Source organism: Diaphorina citri, unplaced genomic scaffold, assembly GCF_000475195.1.
Source record: "Diaphorina citri unplaced genomic scaffold, Diaci psyllid genome assembly version 1.1 scaffold727, whole genome shotgun sequence".
NCBI classification, from domain to species: Eukaryota; Metazoa; Arthropoda; class Insecta; order Hemiptera; family Psyllidae; genus Diaphorina; species Diaphorina citri.
In genome coordinates, this window is record NW_007378160.1 from 10,250 (window position 1) to 30,301 (window position 20,052).

The following is a 20,052-nucleotide window of genomic DNA, read 5'->3' on the forward strand; positions in this document are numbered from 1 at the left end:
TGTTCCGGAACTACTACTACAGACTACTTAATAACACCCCTAGACCTAGATGAGTACAGGGAGGAATGTCGCACCATTAGAGCAATAGGTTTCAACAATGGATTAAAAAACTCGTAAGTATCCATTTTTATATATAACTTAAGTAAAAAAAGCATTTACAAAGGATGTCAAAATTAAATAAATTAATTAATAATCCCTATACCAGTGTTACCTGTAGGGATTTAAATTGTTTCATTACAAATTTTCATCAGTAAATGGTTTCTTCAAATTAAATTGATCCCAAGGACAAGGTAAACCTAGAGCCCTTGACAAATGGAGTGTTTATGAAGACTGAGTTACATGTTTCAGGACCTGACTCATTTGAATAATCGAGTTAGAAGTCCACTAAAAAGAGCGAAAGGACAGGCAACGAGTTAAATGATAAAAAAGGTAATTTCTTTCAGGACAGCTACACTACTATCACGTCACGTGAGCTCATGTGACATGATAGCAGTGTGTTTTTACCTTTACAAACGAGTTGGAAGAATTCTACAGGTCCCAGCTAAACAGATGATGTTTGACTAGCATATCTTGTACTCCGTCCTTGAGAGGTTGCGATTGTCCTTTCTTGGGAGGCAATTCCCAATCAGGACTCAGGTTGAACGGAAACTGAGATAGAACCCTCAGGTCACATTTGACTTGGACCCAGCCAGGACTTGAGATGAAACTCCAGGGATGATACCTGTCAATGAAATCAAGCGTAAAAAAAACTGACCATCGAAATTTTTTTCGAATACATTACTTTCCTTATTACAAGATCAGGAAAGTAAACAGTGGAAGAAGAAAAGAAGTATTCTCTATTGTATTGATACATAGCACTTGAATTAACATATTTATACTGTCAGCTAGGACTCGGAATACATCTAAGAATGAGAAGTGCTTTATTTAGACCGTTAGCTTGAAACAAATACGGCCCCATTATGCTAACAATTTAATCTGATTCCCTAACCCTCTAACAGTAATCAAAAGCTAACAGGGTGTTCCTTTAAAAAAGCCAGCCCTTTGAGAACGAACCTTATCTATCTATCCAGGATAAAGCTCGCCCCGGGCAGGAATCGAACCCGCGACCTAGCTCTTACAAGGCAGGCGCGCTACCTTTCCAGCTAACTTGGCTAGACAAAAATAAATCTCACCACTTAAGCACGACAGGTTCACAGGAACATAACACTTCGAGCCACAAGTGTAACACTTGCTCGTTCAAACCTAGACATATCAAACTACGAAACTTGACGTCCATCTGAACATGTGCCATATCATGGGATTGATTCACTGCCTGCACACATCTGTATAGGAGCTGAAAAGAAAATGGGGCACAAGTTTTAAAAAATTGCAATTTCCATCTCGGAAGTTTTAAACACAATTTCCGACATCTTGGCCAGCACCTGAAAGCTATGTTTAACTGATGACTTCAAGTAAGAATGAAACGCGTCTTGGGCTGCTCACAGGTATCTAGCTAAACTTTTATTTTTATTTTATTTATTTATTTACACGCTAAGCAGCTAGGCCATGTGTGACTAAACTTTTAAGAAGCTCGAAAAAATCCACTTCTCTCCTTGGTTTTTGACCCAAGTTGCTCAAACTTTGCAGAAAGGTTCTTTATAAAATGTACGTCAAAAATCTTCTTACCTCTTCAGGTGTTAAAACCTTCCCGTCTTCATCCAGACGATAGGTTTTACACAGCAACAGTCTGGAATACACAGATGTAAAGTCTTTTTCTACTTCCCGAGTAGCCACCTGAAATGGACACGGGAATTGTTAAAGGAAACAGTCAAACGCTCGCCTGGTAAACAGGAGGGCGTGGGTTCGATCCCAGCCGAGGCGTGAAACTTTAACCTCATTTATTTGAGAATTTGACCACATAATAATGGATCTAGCTCCAAGGGTTTGGAGCTAGATAACGCCTCCGGTGTTAACCTCGCCTAGTGGTTACCTTCCACTCAAGAGCCCATTATTATTATACAGGGCGCGGCGCGGTTATCTACTTTTTTGAAACTTCGATTAAAAAAAGGCTGTTATCCTTAACTGATGATTAATGCTGAATTATTATCAAGAAATGCTGGAAATTTGATTTTATGAAGGTTTGAAGAGTCCACCATTCAAATGACGACCGCCATTGACGATACACTCTGGAGGCGATTTCTGAGATTTCGCTCTTCTTTTCCAGGTATACGGCCCATTACGCTGCGAATGTTGTGCTTTAACTCTTCAATTGTTCTTTTACGATCATTGTAAACTTTGGATTTGAGGAAACCTAACGGGGTTATTAACATTCGCCGAGAAATAGGCCGTATACCTGTTGCAATGTTGGAAAAGTAGAGCGAAATCTCAGAAATCACCTCCAGAGTGTATCGTCAATGGCGGTCGTCATTTGAATGGTGGACTCTTCAAACCTTCATAAAATCAAATTTCCAACATTTATTGATAATGATTCAGCATTAATCATCAGTTAAAAATAACAGCCTTTTTTTAATGGAAGATTCAAAAAAATAAATAACCGCGCCGCGCCTTGTATACCAGTTTATGAGTCTATAATCTATATTTAATTCTTACTAACTAAGAAGATGCCTTTGACTGCTCACTTCGGAGGTTAGATAATTCAACCTACCTCCTCTATGAACAACCAGGGATGGCACACCTCTCCCAGGGCACGCCGTTTGAGACCACAAGACAGAATCTGTTTCAGGGCCGGACATAGGGTACCGCGCACCAAATCCGTGATGGTTTCCGTCACGGAATCATCCCCTGCTAGAGAATACTGCTTGCTACGCTCATCTAGAAGCTCGACAAATTTGGCAGGAAACCAGCCTGCAAAGAAAAGAAAAAAATAGGTATTAATTCAATGGTGGTTAAGACCCCAAACTGAGTTGGAAACTGAAAATTAAACCCATTTCTGTGGGTTCGATTCCCGCTCGGGGCAGATTTTATCCTGAATCTGCCCTGAATTTTATGGCTTTCTCCTACCCTATCTTCCTTCTCTCTTCGGTTTCGGGACGATAAGACCTAAGCAGTTACAGTTCCCTCTATCAAACCTCAAAAAAAAAGAGGGAGGGAGAGAAGTTAGGTAATTAGCAATCAAAATATGCCTCACTTTACATCAACAGAGATTCTAGATCCTAGAACCTAGTTTAAGAAACTTGATTTTGATGATTTATGCTAGAACTTTGGTTCTAAATAAATAAAATAATAATAATAATTGTAACACTACCTACTTACCTTTGAGTCCATTCAGCTCGCCAATCCAGCAATGCTCATCTTTCTGACTGATAATAGGGAGGGAGAGAAGTTAGGTAATTAGCAAACAAAATATGCCTCACTTTACATCAACAGAGATTCTAGATCCTAGTTTAAGAAACTTGATTTTGATGATTTATGCTAGAACTTTGGTGCTAAATAAATAAAATAATAATAATTGTAACACTACCTACTTACCTTTGAGTCCATTCAGCTCGCCAATCCAGCAATGCTCATCTTTCTGACTGATAATAGTGATGACGTCATTCTTACGAAATCCTAACTCGTCGTCATCATGCCGTTCAAAATCTGAAAATTAGAAAAATAATAATCTATTAAATCTATAATATGTACTTAGTGGAACAAGAAAAGATTTTTGTTTAAAAGAAAGTAATAAATAAATATATTATTATTATTAACCAGCGCAGCGGGTTGAATGACAATCGGACATACGCGCCTGACCCACAGTTATCTCTTTACCAGATCCGAGCCTCCCATCCGCCACTTGTTAGAATGTCGCTCTTACATTAATCCATCCCAACCAGCCTTCCACAAGATTCCTTCACTGGATGATGACCAAGATTCTCTTGAGAACCTATTAGGATTCCTAAGATACATAAATGTTTACCACCTAATCAAATATTGTCATTAAAAAAAAAAAAAAAAAAAAAAAAAAAAAAAAAAAAAAAAAAGCGCTTCACTATAAAAAAAAAATTGTCATTAAAAAAAAAGAAAAAAAAATCTGAGAGGGAAACCGAAATCGAAGAAAGACAAGATAGCACAAAGCCAGCCATTGCGAGGACGAACCATATCTGTTTAGGATAAATTTCGCCCCGGGTGGGAATCGAACCCGCGACCTAGCGCTTTCAAGGCAAGTGCGCTACCTGTTAAGCTAAGCCAACGCTAGAGAACAAGCCTAATGGGGTCACGTGATATCACATTCACTTCAAACTGGATTGAGATTTGCTATTTTTAGAGCTCTAGCTTCAAGCATCGTTGGTTCAGTGGTAGAATGCTCGCCTGCCACGCGGGCGACCCGGGTTCGATTCCCGGACGATGCAAGAATTTTTTTTTTTATTACCTATTTATATTTATAGTTTTAGTAACCAAAGAATACCTCACAGTTAGTACCTAGAACTAGAAATAGTGTTGGAAGTTTACGAATTTTTTTATTCTTTAAAATTTTTTGCTGTTTTCGAAACGGACCTTGGTGTCTCAAAGTACAGGTTGAACATCTAAAGCTGCGTCCAGACATAGTCCACCTGCCTCGATAACATAGTCGACCTCATCGATCGACAAGGTGTGTGGACACAGCTTAAGAGCTCGTTCCCACTTCTCGTGAGTTTCATCCGATTTTTTCCCGAAGGTCCTGTAGGTATTGCAATTTAAATGAGTGTTCCCACTACACACGACACTTTTTTCCGAGCGACACAAAATGTCCTGTAGCATAGTAACCAAAGAACTCCTCACAGTTAGTAACTAGAAATAGTGTTAGAAGTTTATGTTTTTTTTTTATTTGTTTATTTTTTACTCTTTAAAAATTTTCGCTCTTTCGAAACGGAGCTTGATGTCTCAAAGTACAGGCTGAACATCTAAAGCTGCGTCCAGACATAGTCCACCTGCCTCGATAACATAGATTCACCTCTTCACCTCATCGATCGACTATGTGTGGACACAGCTTAAGAGCCCGTTCCCACTTCTCGTGAGTTTCATCCGATTTTTTCCGAAGGTCCTGTAGGTATTGCAATTTAAATGAGTGTTCCCACTACACACGACACTTTTTTCCGAGCGACACAAAATGTCCTGTAGCAAATGTAATTTAAATGAGCATGTTCCCACTACACACGACACGATTTTTTCCCGAACAGGCACTTACTTACCTAACAATGCCTTGGCTCGTCTCTGTCGGGATCTGGATACATCGGCATATGCATCATGATCACTCTGGTGGCTCTCAGGTTATGTTCCCACTACACAGTACACACGACACGATTTTTTCCCGAACGGGCACTTACCTAGTAACGCCTTGGCTCGTCTCTGTCGGGACCTGGATACATCTGCATATGCATTGATCACTCTGGTGGCTCTCTGGTGAATAGTTAGGTGTTACATCTTTCTGACTCCCCATGAGCTCACGTGACGTGATAGTAGTGTGTTTACTTACCTAACAATGCCTTGGCTCGTCTCTGTCGGGATCTGGATACATCGGCATATGCATCATGATCACTCTGGTGGCTCTCAGGTGAATAGTTAGGTGTTAGTGAGGCGTGTGATAGGCGAGGGTCTGTGGTGAGAAAGTGGCGCCCGATCTGACACGTAGCTTCCCGAAGATCCACGAGGATTTCTGTGGAAGAGGAAATTATAATATAATCAGGGGAAAAAATCTTAAAGGCTCCCAGCCTATTCGTGATATATTTTTTTATTATTATTATTATTATTATTATTATTATTATTATTGGAAACCGGTTCCGTTTCTGAAAGTTTCCCGACTTTCCTTACCTTTTCCTCTCGGTGGTGTAGTGGTCAAGACGCTCGCCTGGTAATTCATTGCTCTCCAGTGTAATACTCGTAATCTCTATTTCAGGAGTGCCTTACGTTCGAGACTCAGATGGACTACAAGACCTATCTGGACTTTGTTCTTTCGTTGGAGAACAAGCACGAGCCTCAAGCCCTCCAGTATTTGTTCCGATTCCTTGATATCAAACATCAGGGCTACCTGGACACTTTCACCCTTTTCTATTTCTTCAAGGTAAAAACCACTTTTTTGGAATCAGAAGATTTCCACCTATTTCCCGATTTTTTAAAATTTGAACCGATTACAATACTTTCTCATTATGTACTAGTATTGATTCGCCATAGGTACTCGATTCCTTGATATCAAACATCAGGGCTACCTGGATACTTTCACCCTTTTCTATTTCTTCAAGGTAAAAACCACTTTTTTGGAATCAGGAGATTTCCACCTATTTCCCGATTCTTTAAAATTTGAACCGATTACAATACTTTCTCATTATGTACTAGTACTGATTCGCCATAGGTACTTTAGTAATAGAAAGCCTGGCGGGAATCGAACCCGCAGCCTAGCGCTGACAAGGCATACACGCCACCAACTAAGCTAACTAGGTTGGTCAACTTACAAGTTTACTAACGGTAAGTTATACATACATTTCATTGGTTTTTAATCCAACGTTTGTAGCCAAAATAACATCACAATTAAGTACTTCCAATGACTGACAGACCGAAATAAGTTCTCATCCATTTGGAAGTAGGGACCCAGGTTACCTGGGAACTCATATGAAAAAACCCACCTATCAGATTCGGTGTATAATAACTGGCTGGTAAGAGATCTTCCACTATTGCACTTAATGTCCAGAATGCTTCCTCTTCCCACCTATCAGATTCGGTGTATAATAACTGGCTGGTAAGAGATCTTCCACTATTGCACTTAATGTCCAGAATGCTTCCTCTTCATGCGGGAGATTTTAAAATTATGAAGACGAAAAGAAGAGGAAAGGAAGACGTTTGAGGTTCCCAAGACGAAATAAGACGTTCCAAGTTTCCAAGTTGAGCTTTTACATTTTTCCAGATAGACATGTAAATTCTTAAGAAATAAGTGGTACTCACAAGACTATAGGTAACACAGTCGAATTTACTTGGACTCGAACCACCAACCTCCAGATCCGAAGTCCAACGCGTTAACCACTACACCACTGAGGATGTTTTAAGTGAGAATAATATTGGAGTGAAAAGTCTTTTGTTGAAAACAATCCGACTTGGTAAAACCTGATATGAGTGGTCAGTAGACTGGTAAACCATATCCAAAAGTTAAGCCTGGTACCTACGAACGCAACGATTTGTTGGACAACTTATCTAACTTAATTGGACAACCAATTTAAAAGACAAATCGTACGTGTGGAGCTGTGTAGGTACGGCAATACGGCATGTTTACACCACGGCGATGAAACACTCATCTTGTTTTTTTTTTTAAAAAAAAAAACAACTGTCTACGAACTGGTTGCAAAACCAAGTCGATCAAAGAATGTTGGCCTCTACCTCTACACAAAAGCGAGAAAAAAAAACTGACCATCGAAAATTTGACCCGATTACATTACTTTCCTTCCTATAGGATAGGGAAAGTAAAAATAGACCAACATGAATAAGTTAACATGAAACCGTAGACCCGAATGCTATTTGCTGTAAGTACTAAAGACCCACCTGTTTACTTGTTTATGCTACAAAGTACGACTACACTGGTAGGGTTGAATATGAAAAAGGTCCCTTTAAGTACAAAGTCGTAAGAACTCGAATACCAAGTTTGGACACGAAACCAATAATTAAAAAAATCGCTTAATTGTCAAAGAATGTTGGCCTCTACCTCTACACAAAAGCGAGAAAAAAACTGACCATCGAAAATTTGACCCGATTACATTACTTTCCTTCCTATAGGATAGGAAAAGTAAAAATTGAGCAACATGAAGTTAACACGAGACCATAATAGACCCGAATGCTATTTGCTATAAGTACTTAAGACCCACCTGTTTACTTGTTTATGCTACAAAGTACGACTATGCTGGTAGGGTTGAATATGAAAATGGTGCCTTTAAGTACAAAGTCGTAAGAATTCGAATACCAAGTTTGGACACGAAACCAATAATTAAAAAAATCGCTTAATTTTAAAGAAGAAGAAAAAAATCATGGGACTTTATTCAGAACATGGTAAATTTCCTAAGGGAATAAATAGGAAATAAATTAAATAAAATAAAGTGTTTAGCTTTAGATGGTACCTATTTTATTAAAAAAAATATTATTTTTAATAAATTAATATAGCTCAGCATGCAGTAGTGTAAAAGCAAAATGCCATTGAAATAAACGATTAAACGGTTGTTAATAATGTTAATATACCTATAAAAATGAGATTTATAAAATCCCTACAACTGACATAACAGTAAAAGAATCTTTCTTAACTTTCTACTGTGCTACATATAAGGGCATGCAGTAAAAATGTTCTTAGTAATAAAAGTAGTAAAAATGTCAAAACAGGGTGAGATTACCTAAATATTATATAAAAATTATAGTAATAAATTTAGGAAAATGAGATGGGTAAAAATGGGTAACTATAAAAATAGAAATGATACTAATATTTTGTTAGCATAAAAAAAGATCACACAAAAAGGTTACAACAAGAGGATTAAAAAAAAATCGTAAATACATATCACAAAATAATCAAATCTCTATAAAAATTTGAGATCCATTTTAACTCGTATACAATAGTGATTTAACTACTTGCCTACAGGACAATCGGGAAAAAAATCCGATGAAACTAATGTCAAGTGGGAACGGTGTCTTAGTAGCACATACCCAATATCAGGGAAGAGCCAGGCAAGCGCTCGGAGTATTCTACGCAGGCGCGGTACCCCTAATAAACCTATTACCTAACTACCAATAGGTACAAACCTACAACCAGTGGACAATTTATTGGTACAAAAATGTATTTCTGACGTCAACTCATTATAAAATAGGCATTGAAAAGAAGCGATTTTCAGTGACTAGCGGAAGATAGAGAAAAAACTATACCAAAAATACAAATCATGCTTGATAATATTACTTCACATGCATTAATGTTACTTGTGCTTGAATTGTTATAGGAGCTATTCTATTTCTGGGAATCAGTGAATAAGTGGTACAAGATGTATGTTGTTAAAAAATCGTTTACACTTTAAACGGCGCAAAGTACATGAAAAACAACATAGTATCCGAAAAGGCAAAAATGGTGAAATTTTCGATGGTGGGAATCAAACCCGCGACCTTCTGCATGACAAGCAGGTCCGAGTTACCCGTGCCTTGCCCAACATTGACTTAGATTAGAATAATTATTTCTCGACTCAAAGTAAATAGATACTTTTATTCTTTGGTATGTATCCGACGTAGGTACACATCGACATACCTTCCACAGATGTTTTAAGAATGTCACTTGTATCACTTATTTCACTATTTTGAACTTTTGAACTTCGAACAAAATATTAAGTGGTGTTAGTGTATTTGAAAGTCTTACTGTGGGTTTCACCAACTTACATTTTAGCCCCTAACAGCCTTGTTAAGGCCATAGAAATCGAATGGAAGTTAATAGGCTGTTAGCTTAACAGGCCTTCTAAGGGCTGAAATAATGTTGGTGAAATTCACCCTAACTATAACTTGAATAAAAGGAGGGCCAAAAATGTTAAGTGGTGTAACATAGTCCGCACTAGGATCGCAATATTGTTTCATAGGGACAGGAGTGACAGAACAGGAGGAGGAGAAAAGAAATTACATTACTTTCCTTAATATAGGATAAGGAAAGTAAAAAGTGGAAAGAAATTTCATTATTTTTTATATCTTTCCTTTTGTCACTATTTTATTTAAAATCATTATTTTCTGTGTTCTGTCTCATTAATAAAAAAAAATCAATACATATTTGAAAAATAAATCATTAATATTTATAATAAAAAAGAAAAAAAATTAACAGCTCATCCCCAAAGGAGATTTAGCTTAAAAAAAAAACGATCCTTGTGCAAACGGCTGTTTTACTGTGACTGTGTAGTTCAATAGGTGATCGTGCGCTTTCTAAGGACCTTACGCGGCCTTGCAGGCGTGGCCTGTCGTGCCACGGCCGTCTGACCTAAAAAGCAACCGAAAGCAAGCGTGAAAAGCGAACGCAAAATGCGACCTAACCTGTTCAATTGCTGTTTGGGCAGGTTGTTGCTTAACGCAGGGTTCCCTATGAGGGCGCCTTGGTCGGACATGAGGAAAGCGAGATGACGCCGGCGATGGGAATCGATCAGGGACTGACTGATTGAGGTGCTCACACTGAATGATACCTGCGAGAGGACGTAGAGGGTTAATTGGAGATTAGGATTAATGGTTGATAGAGGTCTCATTGTCCCGTAATTAGTGTTTCATTACAAATTTTCATCAGTAAATGGTTTCTTCAAATTAAATTAATCCCAAGGGCAAGGTAAACCTAGACCCTTGATGAATGGAGTGTGGCTGAAGGGATGTGATGTGTTCCAATCCACTCGACCCCGAATTAAAGAAAGGATAGGAGAAACTCAGCCGCTCCGAGACGAACTCCATCTGTTTAGTTCGCCCCGGCCGGGAATCGAACCCGAGACTAACTAGGGGGAGGACGTAGAGGGTTGATATGAGACACTGAGGACCTGAGAAGTAGCACTGATAGAGGTCTCATCGTTCTGTAATTGAGGGGTTTGAAGCAAAAACGACCTGTAACTCATGTATTTCTTATAGGCTATAAGTCGTTTATGGGTCAAACCCCTCAATTATTCTTCCATTACAAATTTTCATCAGTAAATGGTTTCTTCAAATTAAATTGATCCCAAGTGCAAGGTAAACCTAGACTCTTGATGAATGGAGTGTGGCTGAAGGTATGTGATGTGTTCCAATCCACTCGACCCCGAATTAAAGAGAGGACAGGATAGGAGAAAGTCAGCCGTTCCGAGACGAACTCCATCTGTTTAGTTCGCCCCGGCCGGGAATCGAACCTGGGACTAACTAGGCTGGCATACGAAATTAGAATTGAAAATGAGTAGATAATGCTTTACGTAGGATATACATAAATATAGGATATAAGTAATGAATAGTTGTGTTATTCGTATGTTTAAATTGTTTACCTACCTCTAGTAGATTATCAATATCGACAATATCTCCGGGTATATCGGACAAAGCGTTGAATATTTCAGCTCCTACCTCTAGTAGATTATCAATATCGACAATATCTCCGGGTATATCGGACAAAGCGTTGAATATTTCAGCTGAGTTTTCCAACGTGACTAGTACAGGCTCTGTGAAAAAGAAGAAGTAGAACATATTTCATTTCATTTTTAGTACGTCCTTCCTTTATTATTACGATAGTAATAAAAAGGTATAAGGGACGGACTATTGTATTCGCTTCGGTGTCGTCTGTCTGTCACTCTGTCTGTTCCCATAGAAGGACTTATCCAAACCTGGTCAACCTATATATCAAATTAAAGGTCTTTTTACAAGGAACACGAAAGTGGTGGTGCAAATTTTGTTCAGAGTACCAAAAAAACAGAAAAAAAAAATTTGGGGGGATTTTTTTCACATTTTCTCACACAAATGAGCTCTGATCTTGAAATTTGTCGCGATGACCTATGAACTCAAAGCGAGAAAGTTTCAGATAACACTTCAGTCATTAATTTAAGACCGGTTTCAGCGTCATCTACGTTAAGCTACGCCAAGCATACATATATTATGTAATAATAGGGAGCGAGAAGCGCGACCCTATGCTCAAATCCGCGAAGCCCCGGGAGCGCGAAGCGCGACCACATGTACAAAAAATTCCCGGAGGGACGGACCCAGCTTGTTAATAACTCCTTAACGATTAGGCCGATTTTCAATACATTAAGGATTGCAATTATTTCAACGGGTTACTTTCTGGTGTTCTCGTGTTGACCAAGCACCTAATTAGGAAGTATTGTGTCTCTCCTCACCCATCTAATGAGAGGCATACTACGGGATGGGCATGCTAAGCCACATACCACACGAGTGAAACAGAACTATAGAGCCGTCCAAGAACAACAGGTCCCAAATTCGGAGCAAGATCTTGAAATGAACCACGGAGGCAAACAAGGTGAGAAACCAATGGAGAGTGATTAGTGAGAGTTCTATGTCGTGTTGTAGGAGAGAGACTTCAAGCTGGGGCAGACCGCTGGCTACCAGACTGCGAAGTACTTTCTGGTCCGCTTGAATACCTGGAGGACAGTTAGGGTTTAGAATTAAAGTAGCAACTTAGAATAGAATATACCTTGTTTATGCTGTTAGAATGAGACTGAAAAGTCCCTTTACTCCCACAGTCTAAATAAGGTCTTTCATAGGTAGAGCTTACAAATATGCAAATACTTAGTTTATTTTAAGAGGTTTGATAGAGGGAACTCTAACTGCTCAGGTCTTATCGTCTCGAAATCGAAGAGAAAACTCCACAGGATAGAAGAAAGCCAGCTATCCCGAGAACGAACATTATCCGTTCAGGATAAAATCCGCCCCCGGGCGGGAATCGAACCCGCAGCCTAGCGCTGACAAGGCAGACGCGCCACCAACTAAGCTAACTAGGTTGGTCAACTTACAAGTTTACTAACGGTAAGTTATACATACATTTCATTGGTTTTTAATCCAACGGCGGGAAACCGCGACCTAACGCTCACAAGGCAGACGCTCTACCAACCAAGCTAACTAGGCTAGCGCCTATCAGCTATCAGTGAAAGAAAAGATCAGGTTGTTGGGTGGGAGAACTCTGAAAAAGAAGAAAAAACTATAGCCAATTAAAATTGAAATCTAATGTCAATAGCCTGTCAAATGCACCAATTTCAGATGAATCATTGAAGTTAAGCAACGCTGTGCATGGTTTTGGTATCAGGTCGTGTTTTTTTCCAGGGTGCACTCAGCTCTATGACAAGTTATTGTTCTTTAGATGGAAAAAAATTAACTTTCTATGAAATTTTCAATTTAGGGGGGAAAATAATCTTACCAGTTTGGTGAATATTTTTCGTCTTGATGTCCTCTCCATTTTCCTCCTCCCCGAATATCAAATTCTGCAGAATCGACTTTTGTCTCTTCACCTTACGCCTGAAATAAGTTCACCCCCATCATCATGAGAAAATAATCTTACCAGTTTGGTGAATATTTTTCGTTTTGATGTCCTCTCCGTTTTCCTCCTCCCCGAATATCAAATTCTGCAGAATCGACTTTTGTCTCTTCACCTTACGCCTGAAATAAGTTCACCCCCATCATCATGTTCCAAGGGTAAACATTTCCAAAGGAGGAGGCAGTAAAACAAAGGAAAGTAGATTTAAATGTGCTGTCAGAGGGAAATTTCTATTTACCCCGGGTCAAAGAATGTGCAATCATACCCGTACCTTGGCAATAGCTGAAATCAAGTTATATGGAGGGTAGAGAGTGTGCTCACAAGACTATAGGTAACACGGTCGAACTTACTTGGACTCGAACCACCAACCTCGAGATCCGAAGTCCAACGCGTTAACCACACCACTGAGGATGGTTTAAGTGAGAATAATATTGGAGTGAAAAGTCTTTTTTTGAATCCGACTTGGTAAAACCTGATATGAGTGGTCAGTAGACTGGTAAACCATATCCAAAAGTCAAGCCTGGTACCTACGTACGCAACGATTTGTTGGACAACTTGTCCAACTTAATTGGACAACCAATTTAAAAGACAAATCGTACGTGTGGACTGTGTAGGTACGGCAATACGGCATGTTTACACCACGGCAATGAAACACTCATCTTTTTTTTTTACAACTGGTTGCAAAACCAAGTCGAACGACAAGTTGCCCAACAAACCATACCGTGTCCAAGCTTTAAAGAGAGGGAGAGAAGAGTTTGACCCCTTTTCCACTAGTCGCTAGTCGTTCGGAAAGAATCGTGTCGTATGTAAGTAGTGTTGTAGTGGGAACAATCTCATTTAAATTACATTGCCTACAGGACAATCGGGAAAAAAATCCGATGAAACTAACGTCAAGTGGGAACGGGGTCTTAGTAGCACATACCCAATATCAGGGAAGAGCCAGGCAAGCGCTCGGAGTATTCTACGCAGGCGCGGTACCCCCGTACTGCTGAATGTACTGAAGCAAGCATTGGTTGGCATTGTACGGAGCAGATCCTTCTCTATTTGTTTCGCAAAGGCGAGCGCATCCGAGCTCGAAGCTTTGACTATGTCCTGGTACTTGATTTTCGATAGCGCTTTCTTTTCGAGCGCTCCTGAGGTTAGAATGGCGTGGAGGCATGCGAAATACAATACATGTTAAGCAGATCCTTCTCTATTTGTTTCGCAAAGGCGAGCGCATCCGAGCTCGAAGCTTTGACTATATCCTGGTACTTGATTTTCGATAGCGCTTTCTTTTCGAGCGCTCCTGAGGTTAGAATGGCGTGGAGGCATGCGAAATACAATACATGTTAGTAGGAGTGTTATTTAATCATTTGTTTATCAAACTCTGGGTTATTTAAAATGTATAAATAAAGTACCAATACGAAAAAAAAAGAAATCATATTGGCATTATTGGCCCACCGAGAATGGTATCAGGTACATCTACATGCATTCTTCTATTTGTTTTGAGAAATAGGTTAAAATATCAATCAAAAAATTCATTTCAAGATAGAGTTAGACAACACGACGCGATTGACTTTGACTTGCAAGCAAAATGACTGTGTCATCTAAATCCAGCTTTAAAAAGTCCATTAGTAGATTTCATGCTAAGGAAATTCGATCAGATAAAAGTCTTATTTTTACTAATAATTTTACTCTCCCTCCCTTTCTTTTTCTTTCTCTCTCTCTCTCTCTCTCTCTCTCTCTCTCTCTCTCTCTCTCTCTCTCTCTCTCTCTAAATCCAGCTTTAAGAAGTCCATTAGTAGATTTCATGCCAAGGAAATTCGATCAGATAAAAGTCTTATTTTTACTAATAATTTTACTCTCCCTCCCTTTCTTCCTTCCTTTTCTCTTTCTCTCTCTGTCCTCTCCCCCCTCCCAACCCTCTCTTCCTTACCTGATAGTCGTAGCCAGAGTTGTGGTCGAAGGGAGTGAGGTATGCCCTGTCGGGTCATTGACCTCAGCTTATCAGTCCTGCTGATAACACCCAGGTTGTCCCAGGTGAGTGCTTCGGACTCTTCCTTGCCTGGAGAGTTGGCACTGCTGGAGTTGAACTCCAGATAGGCAACCCACTGGAGTCTGCAAAGTGATGAGTGTCCTTCTTTTTAAGTAATCAAGGTGTTTATATGGCTATAACTGTAAAATATGTTCCCTATAATATGTCAAAATATATAAGACCTTGGTTAGACTGCGGGGGTGAAGGGACTTTTCAGTCCCATCCCAGCAAAATAAACAAGGTATATTCTATTCTAGTTAGATTGGTTGGTAGCGTGTGTGCCTTGTAAGAGCTAGGCCGCGGATTCGATTCCCACCCGGCTTCGATTTTATCCTGAACGGATAAGGTTTGTTTTCGGAACAGCTGGCTTTCTCCTATCCTGTGTTCCTTCTCTCTTTGATTTTGGGACGATAAGACCTTGACAGTTACACCCTCATCAAACTTTTTTTTTTCAAGTGATAAGAGGTCATTGGTTGTTTTACTTCAATGTTTGAATCATTATTTTACTCATTTATTTTATTTTTTTTTTTTTCTCTCATCATCTATTTATTCATTCATTGGTGTTGCATAAATTAACATACCTAGTGATAAAAGAAAATAATAGCACCTTGTATTATGGACATCCCAAATTATCAAGTATCAACATATGTATTATTATGGAATAGGTATTTTAATTAATTCTTGGAAATTGCAATTGGAATTAATGCGATAATTGAAATGACCGGGGAAAAAAAAAAATCATATTACTGGTTACAAATCCAATGTCCCAGCCAACTGCAATCAGACTAAAACTGTTGTTGTTTGTTGTATGTGATAATTGCAAGATTATCTTACCTGTGCTGAGGATCTTCAATGAAAGGTTCACTGAGAAGTTTGTTGGAGTTCTGTTCTGGTCCATCTTCTTCTTCTACACGGAAACCAAACTCATCAAATCTGGGAGAGAAAAAGAGTAGAAAACACACAGGAAAATAAACAAAAGAAAAGAAGAAAAATGTAAATAGGTAGGTAGGTAGGTAGGTAGGTTCTTCAAAAAATGGTATTAACAAAGTTGAGTTTTTAAAAAAATAACAGAAAGTAAAAAATCAGCAGAATAGGTATCAATAAATTATTATAGTGCCCTTTCAGTTGAGGTACTTGACAAAGCTGCAGACTATTTTGTAAAATTCCCTTGACTTGGTGGAATATCCACTAGTTTTTTTTTATCTTACATGAAGGAAACCCTACTGCCACCTACCTATAGTCAGGCTGAGAATTAGGATCTTCTGGTACTTGATTCAGTTTGGAAATAATGTCTTGTGGCCACATGGACGGTGTCAGTGCAGAAAATGGCCCACCAGGGCTTGGTGTACTCATTGGGGATAAATCAGCCAGTGTGTCTTTCTCAGCATTTCTATTTACGTCAAGTTTCAGTTGGCTTTCTTTTTCTTTGCTTTCATTTTCTCTTTCTCCCTCGTCATCTTCTTCATCCGACAGGGCTGTCTCAACATTTTTCTGTAATGTTAAAATCATTAGGAATGATATGTAGGCCCATACCAGTATGTACAAAATTATTTCACCATGTAATTACAAGGCATTATCACACCAAATCCTCAAATGCCAATTTTTGAGAGAACCAAAAACAAATGTAGGTAGGTAATACTTGGTCTTTCTGACTAAAATATTGATATCAGTATGCTGTAGGTACAATATATGAGAATGGGTAACTTACATTGTAATTCTGTTTGCCAGAATAACCCTCATGAGTCCTAGATGTAAACAATGACTTGGCAATATCCATAAGAAAAATCTGGAAAAAAAATAGGCAAAAATTAATAGGTAATCACAAAAAATAACCAGAAAGCAACAAGCAATAAACAGTAAGTAGAGAAGTATCTTAATATCAGAATGTAAATTAAACATGTCCGTAAAATATTGTAAATTTTAGTTTTCAGATCAATGTTAACGTAAGCTACTTACCAATTTTTTTAGACTGTTTGGCCTACTTAATAGGAAAATTTGGCAAGGGCTGTGACAGTTCAATGAATGAATGCCAAATCAAATGTATGTAACATATGGTTCAGCTCCCAAGAAACACAATTTTTAAACCATTTATGAAACCACAATTCAAACTGCTCATATCTACCAATAGATTTCCGACTACTCTACAATCCCTTGATGTTTTCTGAAGAAAGGATTCTATCTAGGACAGTTCTGCGTTACTCTGACGCCAACGCATCTATTTCTAGTGATAACCAAGTCAGATATCATTGATTCTGATATCAAAACCAGAGTAGGTTCTAGGAAAAGTCTATGTACCCGAGCTAATATGTTTTCTCATGAAACGAACGAGGTTCCTTCAGATGAATGATGGAGTGATATTCCAAAGCTGAAATGTCTTCTAAATACTTCACTTTTATCAGTTAAATCGATTTTATCGTTGAAATTTGAAAGATTACACTTTTCTGGATTTCTGGAGAAATTTTCAAAATTTTCAAGTTTTCCTCTTATCACCAACACCAACGCACAAAATTTTTGTTTACATTTTTTATCAGCACACATGTTTTGTTACTTCCCCATTTTTTTAAAAATCTGAAATAAAGGCTGGTTTACACGATCGACGAAGGTACATTCAAAAAAATATTACGATGCTTTTTTTTGACCGCGAGAAGAATCACAATACATGCATGGTCATTTGGTCATATTGGTCATGGTCACCCAAAAATGGGAAATTCATATCGATTGGTAATTTGTGCTTCAATTAGGTCCTACTAATGATTCATATTGAAATTCGTCCCCAAAAATAAAATTTCGAAACATCCATTTTCACCCCCGGAGGCCATCAGGGCCGGAAGTCTAAATCTCATTTTTGGGTCCGAATTTCAATATGAATCATTAATAGGACCTATTTGAAGCACAAATCACCAATCGATATGAATTTCCCATTTTTGGTGCTTCCCCTATTGGCGGGAGAACATGGAAAAATGAAAATTTCAATAGGCCATAACTCCGGCCCTGGTTGTCGGATTGATCTTACACTCGTATTTATGAACAAGAATGATCGTTCTTAGATCACTCTCAAGTCAAAATTGACCAATCAAATGCCTTGAGACTATGCTTAGCACGAGCCAGTATTTTGTTCATAAATATGGGTGTAAAACTTGTACCAAAGTACTACGTTTTTAAGACCTTTGATATGATGTATCAGAAACAGTGGGTTCTTATTTAAGATTTTAAAGTTGACCCCCCAGGGGCCGACCCTGAAAAAGTTCCTGAATAGCCTATAAAAAACTAGAGGTAAATATAGGGTCATACAAAATTTCAGGTTTTTAATTCCATCGATTCAAAAATTAAGGTCGGGGGGGAGGGGACTTTTTATGAATGCACTGTATAATGATCATTCCCAAATTTCTAGGCCTGCAGCGTGTCTACCTTGTAAGCGCTAGGTCGCGGGTTCGATTCCCGCCCAGGCGGATTTTATCCTGAAGGGATAAAGTTCATTCTCGAACGGCTGGCTTTCTCCTATATCCTGTCTTTTCTTTCTTCTATCTTCGCTCTAGAGACGATCAGACCTCGACAGTTACAGTTCCACCGATCCAACCACTTAAAAAGAAAAAGAAAAGCAGATATCTAACGAATTCACTGTTTATAGCTAGGTATAACTACATAGCTAGTTACAGGTAGGTATTATACCTACCTGCCTCTAAATCATCAGTTTTTACAATGTGTATAGGTCTTTAGTAGGTATAACTACATAGCTAGTTACAGGTAGGTATTATACCTATACCTGCCTCTAAATCATCAGTTTTTACAATGTGTATAGGTCTTTAGGTACCTACCTACCTATTTACCTATTACTCGTAAGTATGTCAAAAATAATGAGGAGTGGGTGTTTTTCAAATGTAACAAAATATACACGATAAATTATCTTTTTTTTTTATTCGTAATTCGTTAGGTATAGGTACCTTATCAGCCGACCTATCACACGCAATGGTAGGTATTAATTTCATAATAAAGTAATAATAATAGGTACCTACCTAATAATAATAACAACAACAATAATAATAAAGTACCTACCTAATTATTATTATTATTATTGTAATATTTTTAAGAGCAACTTCCTCCAACACTGTGTTATCACACGCAATGGTAGGTATTAATTTCATAATAAAATAATAATAATAGGTACCTACCTACCTAATAATAATAACAACAACAACAACAACAATAATAATAAAGTACCTACCTAATTATTATTATTATTATTGTAATATTTTTAAGAGCAACTTCCTCCAACACTGTGTTATCAACTTGGGCTCAAATCAGAATTAAATGATATTTTTTCCTTATTATGCACTCGAACGATCGGTCCCAACTTTGGATTTTTCCAGTCCCAATGTTTGTGTTGTGAGTAACTTGTTCGACTTTTGTGTGTGTTTCGAAGAGAAGTGATAACGTTTTCTAGTGTTATCAACTTGGGCTCAAATCAGAATTAAATGATATTTTTTCCTTATTATGCACTCGAACGATCGGCCCCAGCTTTGGATTTTTCCAGTCCCAATGTTTGTGTTGTGAGTAACTTGTTCGACTTTTGTGTGTGTTTCGAAGAGAAGTGATAACGTTCACTTTCTAACTTTCTTTTTCACTACCGTAAGTGGGGGATAGATTGCCCATATAGGGGTAACTTTTCCCATCATTGAATATAAAATGTGGCGCCATCTCACGAATTTATTTTGAACAAAAAAGATTTTTTTGGGGGGGATTTTTCTTGTTTACATTATGTCGGACCCGTGTGAGAGTGGTTACCTACCTAAACAACGAGATAAATCCAGGTTCGAATCCCAGCACTCGACAGTTTTCTACCTATCGCGCGCAAACTATCTCAAAGAAAGTTAGGTAAAAAAGCGTTTTTTACTCGTTTGTATGTCTACATGTCATAACGGGCATTACTTTGCTGTTTTTTTTTTTTAAGATGAGTGTTCCACCGCCGTTTTTATTTCGTAGCAATGGAACAACTGCTACATTAGACGCTTGTGGCCTGTGTATATTTTTTTAGTTTTCGCGGATGTTGGTTAACATTAAAATATACCTACTTTACCTATAGGTAAGTTGTTATTGTTGTTTTTGCCCCTCAAAG

General features: G+C 38.3%; 2 protein-coding genes and 1 non-coding gene across 3 annotated transcripts in view; 2 read left to right on the top strand and 1 right to left on the bottom strand.

Annotated features, from left to right (window-relative positions):
* LOC103511553 (small G protein signaling modulator 3 homolog) overlaps nucleotides 1–20,052 on the bottom strand; it is a 21,648-nt gene continuing 1,596 nt past the window's right edge. The window contains exons 4-20 of the mRNA XM_026825280.1: nucleotides 16,896–16,973; nucleotides 16,648–16,725; nucleotides 16,174–16,430; nucleotides 15,774–15,872; nucleotides 14,841–15,022; nucleotides 13,848–14,058; nucleotides 13,164–13,207; nucleotides 11,823–12,035; nucleotides 11,011–11,105; nucleotides 9,853–10,124; nucleotides 9,215–9,276; nucleotides 5,435–5,614; nucleotides 3,469–3,579; nucleotides 2,645–2,844; nucleotides 1,666–1,773; nucleotides 1,173–1,333; nucleotides 1–721 (exon numbers count right to left, since the gene is read on the bottom strand). Coding sequence (XP_026681081.1) covers nucleotides 529–721; nucleotides 1,173–1,333; nucleotides 1,666–1,773; nucleotides 2,645–2,844; nucleotides 3,469–3,579; nucleotides 5,435–5,614; nucleotides 9,215–9,276; nucleotides 9,853–10,124; nucleotides 11,011–11,105; nucleotides 11,823–12,035; nucleotides 13,164–13,207; nucleotides 13,848–14,058; nucleotides 14,841–15,022; nucleotides 15,774–15,872; nucleotides 16,174–16,430; nucleotides 16,648–16,725; nucleotides 16,896–16,973 — 2,544 coding nt within the window. The 3' untranslated portion in view covers nucleotides 1–528. The remainder of the gene's footprint in view (nucleotides 722–1,172; nucleotides 1,334–1,665; nucleotides 1,774–2,644; nucleotides 2,845–3,468; nucleotides 3,580–5,434; nucleotides 5,615–9,214; nucleotides 9,277–9,852; nucleotides 10,125–11,010; nucleotides 11,106–11,822; nucleotides 12,036–13,163; nucleotides 13,208–13,847; nucleotides 14,059–14,840; nucleotides 15,023–15,773; nucleotides 15,873–16,173; nucleotides 16,431–16,647; nucleotides 16,726–16,895; nucleotides 16,974–20,052) is intronic.
* Trnag-gcc lies at nucleotides 4,261–4,331 on the top strand. The gene has a single exon. It is a non-coding gene; the product is annotated as a tRNA-Gly (tRNA).
* LOC103511554 (protein tramtrack, alpha isoform) overlaps nucleotides 19,734–20,052 on the top strand; it is a 24,383-nt gene continuing 24,064 nt past the window's right edge. Inside the window, 1 exon segment of the mRNA XM_026825293.1 lies at nucleotides 19,734–19,811. The gene's annotated coding sequence lies outside the window, so the exon portion shown is untranslated.